The sequence below is a fragment of the Argopecten irradians genome, chromosome 11, assembly GCF_041381155.1.
Source record: "Argopecten irradians isolate NY chromosome 11, Ai_NY, whole genome shotgun sequence".
In the NCBI taxonomy this organism is placed as follows: domain Eukaryota; kingdom Metazoa; phylum Mollusca; class Bivalvia; order Pectinida; family Pectinidae; genus Argopecten; species Argopecten irradians.
The window spans coordinates 30,271,360-30,285,384 of record NC_091144.1 but is presented as its reverse complement, the minus strand read 5'-3'; the positions used below and the strand labels follow the sequence as shown (position 1 = coordinate 30,285,384).

The following is a 14,025-nucleotide window of genomic DNA, read 5'->3' as shown; positions in this document are numbered from 1 at the left end:
GAAGATACTCCTTCCATGGGAGTAGAACTCACAACCTTCCAGTCTCAAATCCAGCACCTTATCCACTAGGCTAACCCGACCTAGAACTAATAGTATGCATTTTCAGTAGATGTGTTTGATATTCACACTGACGATAAAAAGCAATGTTCTTTCTTTGTGATAAGTCACTAGTCTGTGCTGTGATATAACATATCCGTCCTTCTATGCAAGGCCTTCATAAGTAAATTCATTACATGTATGTTATTTATCAAAATTACATTTATCTCGAACAACAAAAGAAAAACAAAGTTTTTTTCAATGTTTTATGCCCGGTCACTTATAGAGTCAAATATGGTAATGTGTTACTAAGTCAATCTCATTTCAATCCTATCTGGATCTCCACATAATTCCATGAATGATAAAGATGGTGAATGGTAAGTTCCAAATAAATGGCAATGACAAGTACAAACATTACAAGTCTGAGTCATGATAACAAGTGTATAACCTTTATTTTAATGCAATGATTCTGGAATAATAAATAGCAAATCTAAATTTCTATCTTAAGAAATATGTAATGAGTCGCACTAAATATATTCAACTTATAAAAATATCAAATTACACTGCATCATATTTTTAGATGTTCAACATCAAAATCAATTTTCATCATGGCACATATCTATTATACACCATCTGTGGTCTGTTTTACAAAGCTTCGTAAGTTACAAATTTATCGTAACCTTAACTTAATTTAAAATACATAAAATTTCCGTCTTACTAAACTTTGATAACAATGGTCTATGGGCTCTCTGGTGGGTCCATAAGTATATAAACTGTAACTAATTCTCAGATCCCTGTGTTAGAGAGTTCCGAAATCCTAACTTACAAATGTTCGTAAGTTAAGTTTACGACGAAGACAAAAATCCCATATTGAAATGTGTATCATAACTTTTGAAGCTCAGTTAAACAGGTCATAGTAATTCATTTCTCTTGTTTTATAATTTAATATCAATACATTAAGATAAATAAATAATTCATCAAGAATAATGCCCTGTATGGAAAATGGTAATAACCAAACACTCACAGCTATCATATTTGTTTACTGTATATCATACAAATAATAACACAAAATCCTAGAGGGGTTTTGATATCCAACATCATGGATACATAGGATATGAGAAAGAAAAAAATACAGAGAAACTGAATATCAAATTAAAACCATTACACTTGTCATTTATGTGTCTTGAAAAAGAAAAGGATCTCTTGAGTTATTTAAAACATGTAACATTTATAGTGTATTAAAGGCCCACCACCTTTCAAAAAACAAAAATAAAAAGTTTCTTGAAAACAATAATAACATAAGAAAATATATATCAATGGTCTAAGATGAGTTTAAAACACCAAACAAATGCAAGATTTACTGCATAAGCTATTTTAACAGTGACAATCCATATCGCTGTTTTGCCGTCTGGCGCACTGATAATCAACTAACGTGCGGTATTTAGGACGACAGCGGGAAACATAAGACGACCCGTGTTATGAAAATTAACATTTAATTTATTGTAATCAAGTTGTTCTGAATGTGATAATAAGTGTAGTATTAACGGTATTAAGCTAATAATTTGTGCGACTCTGCACAATTATCAACATCATTTAACCTTCCATTTTAAAAATTTAAACAGTTTTCGGAAAGGTAGTTGGCCTTTAAAAAAAGTAAAGAGTAATTGAATACACATTATTAATAAATAAACACACTATGTACAGGTATATCATAATTAACATAAATCAATGATAATGCCATGTTATGACAAAATTTGAGGTATAATTTGTAACAGACCATTATATAAATACAAATCTGTGAGACAATAATTTACTACACATGTCAAATTGTGTTGATATTGATCATTACTTCGTATGGACTCAAAGAAAGTCGCCTTAGAAGCAGATTACCATACTACCCTATATAAAGCAAGTACTGGTAAAAAACCTGCAAGCACAATCATTTTGACTGTCAAAGTCCCTACAAGTAAATGTTTTTGCTTGATCATCTTTCCAGCAGTTTTCATTTTTTTTTTGTTCACCTTATTTTAATTTGAACACATTCTGGAGGTACAAACAGTTACCAGTACAACATTCTTTAATTCACCACATGAGTTTGACGTTCTGTCAATATAATATATAGTATACATATATAAAAAAAAAATACCCCTATATACTATATAAAAACACTTTTATATAGTATATAGCGGTATCTTTTATATATGTATACTATATATTATTGACAACGTCAAACTCCTGTAAATTCACAGAAATTTAACCTTTTTCACTTTCTGAAGAATATCCCAACTTTCATCACTTTAAATTCACAGTAAAGTTGCATTGCTGGCTGATAGGCTGCTTATGAAGTATGTAATACTATTCACAGTCTTGACTTATTTGAGAGCATAGTTGAACTGGTTCCCAAACTTGTCTCGGACTTTCTTGTATGCAATTTCATTTTGAGCAGCAGCAACTCTCTTGAGTGCTGACCTGAAATTACAGAAAGTGATACACATTGTACATAGTATATATATACATATACATGTTTAAACACAAATTATAATGTAAAAAGGAGGTTATTAAAATCAATCATCCCTGAAATTTCATTATGGACTGCATGGTCTAGACTATACAAAGATCTAAATGTGTTTACATGGCTGAATGATTAAATCGTTAGAAAAAATATAATTTCTTGAATGTAAATTAAGGTACTCATTTGCACTGAATAAGTGCTTTAGATGACACAGATCTTTGTGTCTATTCAGTTCATATGAAAATCACTATCAAAATCTGTAAAGAGAAATTGTATTCAAATATACCAGCTACAGTCAGTGGCCATAATACAGTACACAAGTTAAGATTTTGCTATATATTATTAGTAAATTTACATATTTTCAATTATTATTCCCAATGTCATTTTCCATTCAATTATAACAAGATTTTATGTATAAGACCCCCCACCTATTTGGGAAATACATGAATATCTTTGCCGATTCATGTCAAAAATGACAAGCCGTACGGACAAAGGAGGAAATGGCGACATCACGAAACGTTGTTTGATTATAAATCCTCACAACTCAGACATATTGCAGCGGAAGGAAATGTTCATCATTTCAAAATAAGCGCTAGGTAACTAGCTTTTAAGTTGTCAAATTTGAAGTTTTTATGTTTGCAATTGATATCTAGAGAGAAGTTTTTTAAAATGTAAAATTAGTAAGAATATATAGTAAAAAAATCGCTTGTGTACTGTATTATGGCCACGGACTGTACATGCATTTAGAAGAAAAACAGTCAAATCTCTGTTACAAGTTTGTGAACACAGATAGGACGATACATACGGTTTGAATACTTTTGCCTCGAGTCTGTTCCTTGCTGTATTTGTAGACTCCTTGATGTTGGTTAGGTTTGGATGTTTGGGTTGCTTCCCTTTACCTTTGCCCTTGCCCTTGCCTTTACCTTTACCTTTGCCCTTTGACCTCCCAGATCCAAGGTCAACACCAAGGGCGGCCTCTATATCCGCCTGGAGTTCTGGGTCCTGCCATGCAGGAATCTCATCTAGAATAATTTTTTATCCAATTATGAACAATGAAACTGTACAACATTAAAACAACACATCCCTCAGTCCCAATATTTGAACTGTCAAATCTATCTCCCTTCAACCAGAGAATGGGTCTGACTTGACCATAGTGAAGTATCAATGGTAATCAGATGGGTGGTCTAACACTACACCATTCCATAAGATAACACTTTGGATCAGGTTAGCTAAAATATTTACGATGAAAGTAACAATTGAACTTTTATATAAAAAAGAAACTATTATGTTTGATAAAATTAGAGAAATTTAAAATCAATCAATTCCTTGAAAATTTTATTGATGACATATGTCAAAAAGAATAATAAAAGACAGGTTTTTATAAGTGGTCCGTTCTTTCATATCAATCATATGGAATCAGGTTCAGTTTCATCAAAACTACATAACTTTAAGGAATTCCTTAACTCAAATTTCTCTATAGAGAAAGCATTACAAAAGTTAAAGAAAGTTCTTTAACTTAAGATATTTTTTCCTTAACATCTGTAAAGCTTTACTATGAAAATCCTTAAAGTTAAGGAATGTTCATGAAAATGGGACCAGGATGAGAGGATAGGACACACAAGGTCAATGTTATACCAGTATGCTTCTTCCTCTAAGGCACAGACAATTGAGCTACAACCTGAAATACAAACCTGTGGTATCTGATTCTTTACTGGCCAGTCTGGCAATGTCCTCAGGTTCTGTTGGATTTCCAAGATCATCTCTCGGAATTATTTTACCATGGAAGGGACACTGTAACAAAGAAACTATGTTTAGGTAATGCTGTAAAACTTTCTTGTGATTCACTTTCGCAATTTCCCAATCCACGAAAATATGCAAAAGTTTATCTCTGATAATATTATTATCTACATTGCCTATGCAAAACCTATACTGATTAAAAATTAAATTCGTTAAAGTTAATGTTCGCAAACTTGTTTAGTAATCTACTAATGGAAATCGCTAAATTAAGAAGCAGCGAAAAAATTTACAGTACTTCTTATTTACTGGTAAGATTTCTCTTCCAAGGAATGTTGTATATTTTATTGTGAATATTAACTCATTTCCCTGGCCAAAACTGATATATTACAAACATCACTGTAAATGCACCAAAATTTTTTCAAGGATATTCATCAGTTTTATAGAATAAAACCTTCTCTTTTAATTTGATTTTTAGCTTGATTTGCAATTAAGAGAGTTTCATAAAGTTCAAGATCAAAGATTGTATGTTTTTCATGAATTTTGTACCTTGTATCTGTCTTTCCTTTCGCAGAGTTTCCCGTTCGGCAAAGGAGCGCGACAGCTCCACTTGACAGGCTCAAACTTCCCAGTGTAACTCATGTTACGTTTAGTTATAGCAGCCTTTCCTTCCTACAAAAACAAATGATTATTTAATGAAAAGATCACAAGTTGTCATTCATCTTTTTTTTTTTCTTTCTTTTTTCTTATAGCCTACATTTGTTTTATTCTCTGTAAAATTTGACCTAGAGTGCACTTGCCGGTATAATGTTTGTCAATGAGTGGTTCCACATTCTTTTGGTATAAAATGAATTCTCCCAAATATCAAGAACTTAATTATTTAATACATTATTTATGAATATCTAACGTAAGAATGTTTATTCTTCATAATGTTTCACATGATTTGTTTGACACAGAAGTCGTATAAAGTTTTCTAAGTCAGCATTTATTGAACTTTGACCTTTTAACCTTGAGCAATGATGACCAACAGTGATTTGTTGAAGACTATAATGTTAGGGTACTATCTTGGTTTAAGGTAAACCCTATCAGTTGTGAAGATTCGTCATTATTTTTTATTTTAATGAGATAACAGTCAGACATAGTTACCGCGGTTTCTCCCCCAAACATGCATTTTCAGCATCAAGTTACAGGTTAGCATTAGTTGTATGTCATCAAACTTATAGGAAATTCTGATACAGTTTACCTACTTGGTATATCATTTCAATATAGTGAAGAAGATACTTTGAAGAAATACACTTTCGCAAATTAACTTGTATCATGAAATCTGCAAATTAACATAAATCTACAGTTTACTGTCACAAACCTTTTCTGGGTAATCAGAAACGTCTTCTGATGGTGTCCAGAATCTGTGCAGAGAATCATACCTAAAAACAAGATTGGAACTCTTTAGTTATAAAATACTTATACTGATGCATGTATTGACTGTTTCGTGGGAATCTTTGCAAATGCCATGCTTTCAAGCTGGAGTAAATACCAAAGAGAGAAGTTTTATATTTGTTATATATGGGTAAAATATGATTAAATCTTATCAAGGGTAAAAATATGTGTTTTTATAAAATATCTTTGCATTCGAAGGAACACTGTTACCTTTTTTTGAAAGATTTTATAGCTCATCTTTGCATGTTACAGAGTTAGCTAGCCTATGGGGGAAGGTATTGATTGTGAAATTAATTATTCGTTTGTGAGTGAAATTGCATTGTTTCATTTAAAAGAAAGTTATGTTTTGCTCACAAACACATGACACAACAATCAATACCTAACTTTAAGGGTAGAAAACTCTGTACTGGTTATATGTTAGTACCGAATATTCTTATTTAGGACTTACTTTTCCACCATCGGTACGACTATGTTCTCTGGATTCTCCCAATGTTCCAAGTCGATACCATATGAGATCAATGGTGCTTTTTGTAAAAGTCTCTCTTTCCGAGAAATATCTCCTTGACTAGATGTACCAGGCTGTTCATTACTAACAGAATGAGAATCTTTCTTCATTCCACTGGAAATTTATAAAGAAAACAACATCTGAAAATTCGTTTCATCCATCTGTAAAATTCATACTATACTTTAATTACTGTCAGTAAGTATCTTGTACACAAGTATCTGTTATATAGAAATCAATGTAATCATAAATGAGTGATTTCAATTTGCAAAAAAAAAGGTTTTTTCTCATAAAAAATATTTCAATGTAAAATCTAGTGGCAGAAAAAAATGTAAAAATTCTTTGGAACTCCATCTAATCTGTCATAAAAGTTTAAATGAACTGCGAATAAATTTGGACCCTAAAGAAAAGGTCAAACTATGGGGTAGTAAAAATTGACCTTATTGTATATAAAATGGCTACTTATTAGATCTATTCTTGGTAGTATAATATTTCCTTGTCTGAACAATCGAACAATACCAACAGTACCTTGGTCCAGGACTCTGAATATCCTTCCCTAGACGTTTAAGGTTGGCCTTGAGAGACGCTGGATCGTCGGCGCTGTCCTCCTCCACACGACATTTTATGTCCCAGTACTGCGGGGTGGCTTTCTTACCCGGGATACTCAGACTCTGACCTCGTGCAGCTTTGTGTTTTTTGACCGGTGGCATCTTTAAGTGAGCTGTTCCAAGCTGTGTCTGTTCTGATGTACTAGTACCAGACAGAGGCTCTAATCCTTTAATATACAAAATTGCATGTGTGATGTACAGCTGATATTTATCACACCAAAATTAACGGGACAAATCTCTCTGTTCCCTTGATACATGAATGGCTTTAAGTCAAAAAAGACTTGCATTGTTTTTATTTTCATTCATTGAAAACCACTCTTTAAAGATAGGGTACAAGTTTGCTTCAAACCAACAACTGTTAAACAAAATAATCTTCAAATCAGTATGTATAGTCATATAAATCTAAATTACTCTGTTAAATTTCCATTAATTTATTGAATGAACTAATCATTGTATGTATAATCTGCCTTTGTACTGTACCATACTCAGCACGGAGATGAGCTGGAATATTTGGCTCATATCCTTCCTTCTCGGGAACTTCTTCAAATTCTTCCTCACTGTCATCTGAAAATGATAAAGAATAAACATATCATCAATAGAGCCCTTATGTTCTTTTATCGCAGAGAAAAATGACAGTACGTGAATTCCAAAAAAAAATTACCTTCATCAGTCAATACTTGGCAACTGCCCCACTGTGGCTATTTGTTAAAAAGCCTTAACCACTTAGTTACCATCCTCCCTCCCCCCGAAAAATAAAAAAAGACATCACATAATATTTAATACTATATATTGCCTATATGGTACCTGAATCATTTCCTTTACTGATCTTTTCCTCCGGGACAATATTCAACTCATGAAACTGTTTCTTGGTGTTCTCCATCTCGGATTTTAGGTTGATAACTTTCTTCATATCATCTTGTTTGGCTCCGTATTTAGAAAGCACCTACAGCAAAAAACCATACGACAACTTTATTTTACAATCAATATACTGTAAACCAACTTTGTTTCGTGTGTGATTTACTTTCATGAATTCCACCGTCCGACTTCCAAGTAAAATCCCTAGATTTATCTCCGTGAATTACCATCTATTACCAGTTATTGATATGAACTTCCATTCAAGTTTTAATCCACAAATTTTAATCTTCGCAAACTTGTTTTGAAATGAAAATCGCAAAATTTAATAAGAAAGAAATTTGTTTTACAGTATGCATCTCATGATAAACATTTCAAAGAAAAGTATTCACAGTTCATTCATTTTGTTTAAAGACCAACACATTTCATCACGCCATGAAATTGACCAAAGCAAGACTCAATATTCTATAACTGTTTCAGACAACTATATGATGAAACACGACTTTGCAATTTAAATTAACATACAAATTAGGTTTATCATCATAATGCAGGTATGTATGAAATATACAAAATATATGTTTTTATTAATACAACAAACATGTATATTGATATCCAAATGCTTAAAGCAGTTTGCAGAATTTATCACCACTAAATTGTTTTTTGACCATATACATTTTGACAATCATATGGAAATATTGTACATGTAAGAAGCTACACATCATTTTACCAAATATGAAATAATAAAAAAAATGACAAACTGACAGTGATGTTAAGCATTACAAGCTGTGTAAATCTGTGTACCTGAAGCCAGTGTTGCACTGTAGGGAAATACTTGGTTACAATAAGTTTATACAGATCCTTGAGTGTCGTAAGGACAGCCTGGTTATCCTCTGTCTCCTGTAACGACACTGGTCCAGGGTTTACATCAATGGTGATGTTGTATCTGTGTGTACCTAACCCATGCTGCTGGACAAACGAGTCTTCATCTACACTCTCCATATCATCTTCCTCATCACTCTCATCATCACCTTCTTCATCTTCGCTCAAATGATGATCTGCATCCAAATGATTTTCACGTCCATTTTCTATATTTTCACTATCACCATTAAAGTCTGAATTTCCAGCATTATTCTTATCACTATCTTCTGTACTTGTCTTTACACTATCCCCATTTACTAATGAATTGTCTTTTTTAGATAATGAATCACATTTTGTGGAATCTACACTTAGACTAGAAGTTGAAGATTCATGATTTTCCAGTTCTGAATTTTTAGCCATTTGACCTGTTTCATCCAATTCCATAACTGTTACAGAATTAATTTGATTTGTGGAGTTTTCATTTTTATATTTAGCACCAGAAATATCACTTCCATTGTGTATGTCCGAGTTTTCTGCACCAGAAACAGTCACTAAATTTTCTTCATTCTGTTTGTTTTTGACACTCTGATCTTTCTGAATTTCATCTTCTTGGGTTTTGATGAAAAAGTTTTCTGGGGAGGGTAGGAGAAGATCAAAACAAGTCTGTACTTCCTTTAAACTGTTCTCTATATCTCCTCCCAAATCTGAAAGTAGAGTTAACTTATTATAAATGCATTCAAATATATAATTATATTCTAATATAAATCAAACCTCACTATTTCAAAATTTGAATTCTTTTTACATTACACATATTGTACTCTAACAACAGTATCAGTCTGATTGCTTTCTTCTGGTCAATCATTCAAATCAGTACTCACACACAATCTTGTGACATTTAATATTATTCCATTTACCAAATCCATCTTACAGTAAACGGAAATATATGTGGGGGTCTTATTTTCAGACATCTCCACACCCCCTCCCCCTCAAATATCGGAAACTTTTTAAAATAGCTAGGGGTCTTATTTATGGTATATATGCATCAACAATATTAACAGTCTGATTTTTTGGCTAATCAATTATTTGCTCGACCATCTTTTGGACGCCTTTAAACTGTTCATGGAACTAGATATGAAAATACTGCACAAGTGTATGGCTGTAAGATACCTCAATGTCAAAGTTGCACTTAAAGATAACACCATATTTAATCCTAAATCACTCCTTGTAAATTTCAAACTTTTAATTTACCTTCCAGTTCACTTAAAACTTTCTTTATTCTCTCCTCAGCAATGCGTTTTTTCTTTATTTCATCTTCTCTCTGGCGTTTCTGTTCAGCTAGTGTTCTGGCTCTGATGTTGGCAAAGTTCACCTGTTTGAAAACATATAGATATCACATCCCATTGTATGGGGTTTTGTAACAGCTCTACTCCATACTTGAACATAGTTATATTATTGCTTGTATACATCTAAGCATGATTTTTACATCTTATTTTTCATGCAATTAGAATCGTAATACATATACTTTTATATGTACAAAATTGAAAAAAAATCTGAACAATTTTAAACTGTAAAAGGAAGTGTTTTGCGAGTGTTTTATTTTAATGATTAGCACACATGTACTTGTAAACATTTCACTGTTAATTTTTTATTTTTATACTGTTAATAGTACACGTGTTAACGTTTTTGCAACACAATTTCAAATATAAGGTGAAAATGTTCATGTTAAAACATTCTTCGCGTAATTAGCGTTAATTTCAACCACACAATAATTTCCACATTTACATTGTACAAACTTACATGTTTGCATGTAGAGAGGTAGTTGAAGCCAAGTTTAAGTTTTTTGTAGGCTTCTCCGTACTTTTCCTGCCACTGTTGTATGGCCTTGAGAGAGTTTGTCCGTAGGCTATCAGCAGCTGCCTTAGGGGGAGGAAGGGGCTGCTGAAAGTCTACTTCTGCAATTCAAAAGACAACATGTCCTACAATCTTTGTTTGTTTATTTTGTTCTGTTTTACATCTTTAGATGTGCCAAGTTTATAAATCTTGGTATAATATCCATTGAAATGGAAATGCATATATTGTTTAGTAACAGTTTTTCTTATAGTAGATATTGGTAATATATATAACATACCATCCTCGATAATTGTCCAGAAGTTACTTTCACTGTTGTTATATTCACCCCTGGACTATGTCATAGTAACTTGAAGCCAGCTAAGGAGAACAAAAATGACCAATCACAGGCCTTCAGAGACTTTCTTTGAAGTTTACAGAGAAAGCATGCAATGCCCAACGTCAAAGCCACACAGCAAACCACAGTGTACCTTTTTTCGATTCTTTTGATGAAATTGTCAAAAAAACCAAACAGCACACAGCCTTCAGTTTTGCTATGACATATTCCAGGGGTGGATATGGCAACAGGATAGTAACATGTGGAACATTTATGATGATATAATTAACATAAACAAGTACATTGCTTAACAAACTTGTAAATGAATGTCAACTATAATCTGCTAACTTCTCCATCTTAGTATACACTTTAAGATAGTATACATGTAGTGCAAATGTGAGTTTGCCAACTTACCAACTGTTAATTCTAGAAAGCGTTGAAATTCTGAGACAAGAAGTTCTCTAAAGGCATGTGATCTATTGAACAGTTCATCCACCATTTGGAATGCAGACAGTCGAACCTCTGAATGATCTTCCTCAAGCTTTGTCATCAAAATATGAAATGCATGCTTCACATACAAATCTGAAATTCTATAAGAAAAATGACTTTGGATTTATTGCAATTCAAAGAAAATTTCATTGTATTTACCAAAATTAATCAGATGTAAAACTGTAAATGTACACATTGAAATAATCACCTACATGCAGGTGTATTAAAGTCCACTAATTTGAAATTAAACTTATTTTTGATAGAAACATGTTTTAGAATATTAGAAAGTAAAGAAAACTGAATTTAAATCTCATTTAACATACAATTGAGATTAATGATTTCATATTCATGTCATGATCATGATTAAATACATGTATATATATACATACATAGATTTTTGTAAATTTCATGTGCCATTGATAAAATATTGTTTATCATAACTAAAGAATTCACTGAAATTTCATCAAATTTTGGTTTACCAATACTACTGGAATTACATCTATAATTTGTAATATGGGATGTTAAACATTTACCTGCATATTCTCTTAAAAGATTTCATCACATCAGCATTCAGTGCTGGTTTCCCAGACTCTGTCAACTGGTCTGCTAACTTCTCCATCTCGGCACACACTTGCAGATCAAGACATTCGTTTTCAGGAGTTCGATCCATATTGTTCAAATGACTGTAAGACTTTTACACTTCGGAAACAATGACATGCACTTGCCTTCGGTAAATCCTACGTTCAATGTATTGTGTTTATATTGTCATACATGATAACTTCTCCGCGTGGCGAGAGTAACTCGCACCAACAGCACCTCCATAGTACATTAATGTAGCTACTAAGATATAGTTTAATAAGGAAACTGTCAGCACATGGCAAGTTTTGGGGTCCGCACAGCAATATCAGCTGGTCCAGCTGTGGTCGGTTCGTCACTGCATCTGGGATTTGTACTTACAGTAAGCGAAAGCTAAAATCAGCTTCCAAATATTATTATTAACTTCGATTGAACCGCTATTAAAGCCATGGCACCGTTCTTGTATGCGAATCAGTGCTCAAAATGATGGTTTCAGCATTTTTATGGGACAAAAATATAAAAACAACTATTGCACAAACAAAACGGAAGTTTTCAGTGACGCTATAAAGTTAGTGTAAAACCGGATAAGAATATCCGGAATTGTGTCGTATAGTCTCAGTCAATAATACGATCCTGGATATGTCGCTTTAAATATAAGCTTTTATAGAATAAGGAACTAAAAATAAAAATTAAAAAATCACATTAAAATTTAATGTAACCACTACATTTTGTATATTTAATTTATAAGTAGTTGCAATGTTTTACAATGTAACTAGCTCAATTTAGAAAGAAATTTGGGGCAGAGATGAGCTTTTTTCTGCTATAAATGAAATTTAACCGACAACTGTTATTTGAGACCATGTCACCAAGAATGATAACAATTTGCATTTGGAATTGGAAAGTAAGACCGTTGTAACCGTTATTATCAAACGTAACAACCAAGGACGTATATGAGAACAAGGACGTATCTCCCTTATAAATCCTTGATGAGAAGGATAAGTCACACTGGGTTTTGGGGAAGTCCGAGGCAGGCGCTTTTGTGTTTGTGCACTGACCGTGACGTTGGGCGACGACTGATTTTCCTTTGATATCCGCCGGCGCAGCCTTTGATGTAGCTTGCGGGTGCGAGGGTTACCGTCTTACTTTCTGAAGCGGTGCTGTCATTTCATGGGCTGTCAATTTTTTTTACGAAAATTTAAGACATATCCCCTAAATATTCCGTCTTTAAAGCAAGTTATATAAACGTCGTGAAATTTAATAAACTCTACAATGGTGTTTCGTTTGACTCGATAAGACAAGTATTTGTTGAGAAAAACGGTTTTTATTCCCGGTTCATAGGCGTCTCGCGTGGTGTTTAGTAATGTAAAGAGACAGACACGAATCCTTCTCACTTATAAATCCTTGGTAACAACATACCAGTTAATGAATACATACACATTTTTTATTTGCATCCATTACTGGTCAACTTTGCTAGCCAATGGTATATATATATTCAGAGATTTAAAATGTGTTGTCATCAACATGAAGAAAAATTGTCAATTTATGGATGTTTTGATTATATTGTATCCATTATATTTGCCATTCTCCAAAAGTCAAATAAACAATGCTAAAAGTTTTCACACGTTTCAATAAAATTAGTTTGCTGCCAAGCCTTAGCGACCATCCGATGTTTTGGACACTGTCATCTGATGGTCATCTTTAATAATTATCATTCTTCGCCAAATGGGTATTACTTCGAATTCCCTAGACGTTTATAATACGGACAAGGACCAGTACGTAATCTACCTTTATCCGACTTTCACAAAGAAATGTATAGATATTCGTCAAATTCATATAGATAGATTCTGTTACTTCAAACAAATTCAATATCTTATTCTCGTTTGCCCCTTTTGTCCAGTCAATCAATTGTATCGGTATGATAATTTTAATTGTATGTACTTCTTTTTAATACAACGCGACTAGCGTTTGTATTAATGCTATCCGATTTACTATTAATGTGTAGGACGGAGTAGGATTTGCCCTACAATGACATCTAGTGGTGACCTCTTGAACCATTTCATTTATAAACTTCCCTTCATAAATTCCCTATTCATTGGATAATATTCCTTTGAACCAATCAGTAGTCATGGGAAGACTGTCTTCTGATAGGTAGAATACACAGAGTGTTATATATAATACACAGCCCATCTAGGTCAACTGTTGCTTGCTGGTGACTCCTCTGTCCAACTTACTTAATCTCTGTTAATGATTATTCAAA

General features: G+C 32.9%; 1 protein-coding gene across 1 annotated transcript; it reads right to left on the bottom strand.

Moving 5' to 3' along the window:
• Positions 1–463: 463 nt before the first annotated feature.
• Positions 464–12,307, bottom strand: LOC138335273 (UV-stimulated scaffold protein A-like). Its single transcript, XM_069284284.1, has 14 exons — positions 11,726–12,307; positions 11,118–11,293; positions 10,337–10,491; positions 9,788–9,908; positions 8,483–9,243; positions 7,634–7,772; positions 7,310–7,393; positions 6,750–6,996; positions 6,168–6,338; positions 5,646–5,706; positions 4,832–4,954; positions 4,240–4,339; positions 3,354–3,570; positions 464–2,505 (listed from the first exon to the last, which is right to left on the bottom strand). Exons 1-14 carry the CDS (start codon positions 11,860–11,862, stop codon positions 2,409–2,411), a joined length of 2,589 nt encoding a protein of 862 aa, XP_069140385.1. The 5' UTR covers positions 11,863–12,307; the 3' UTR covers positions 464–2,408.
• Positions 12,308–14,025: the final 1,718 nt, after the last annotated feature.

Bases quoted from the DNA above. Each gene is read 5' to 3' on its own strand.
- LOC138335273 (XM_069284284.1), bottom strand. From the start codon at position 11,862: ATGGATCGAACTCCTGAAAACGAATGTCTTGATCTGCAAGTGTGTGCC. The intron at 9,244-9,787 runs GTAAATTAAAAG...CTCTACTTTCAG, and splicing joins AGTTTTAAGTGAACTGGAAG to ATTTGGGAGGAGATATAGAG. The intron at 2,506-3,353 runs GTATGTATCGTC...CTGTAATTTCAG, and splicing joins GAGGCAAAAGTATTCAAACC to GTCAGCACTCAAGAGAGTTG.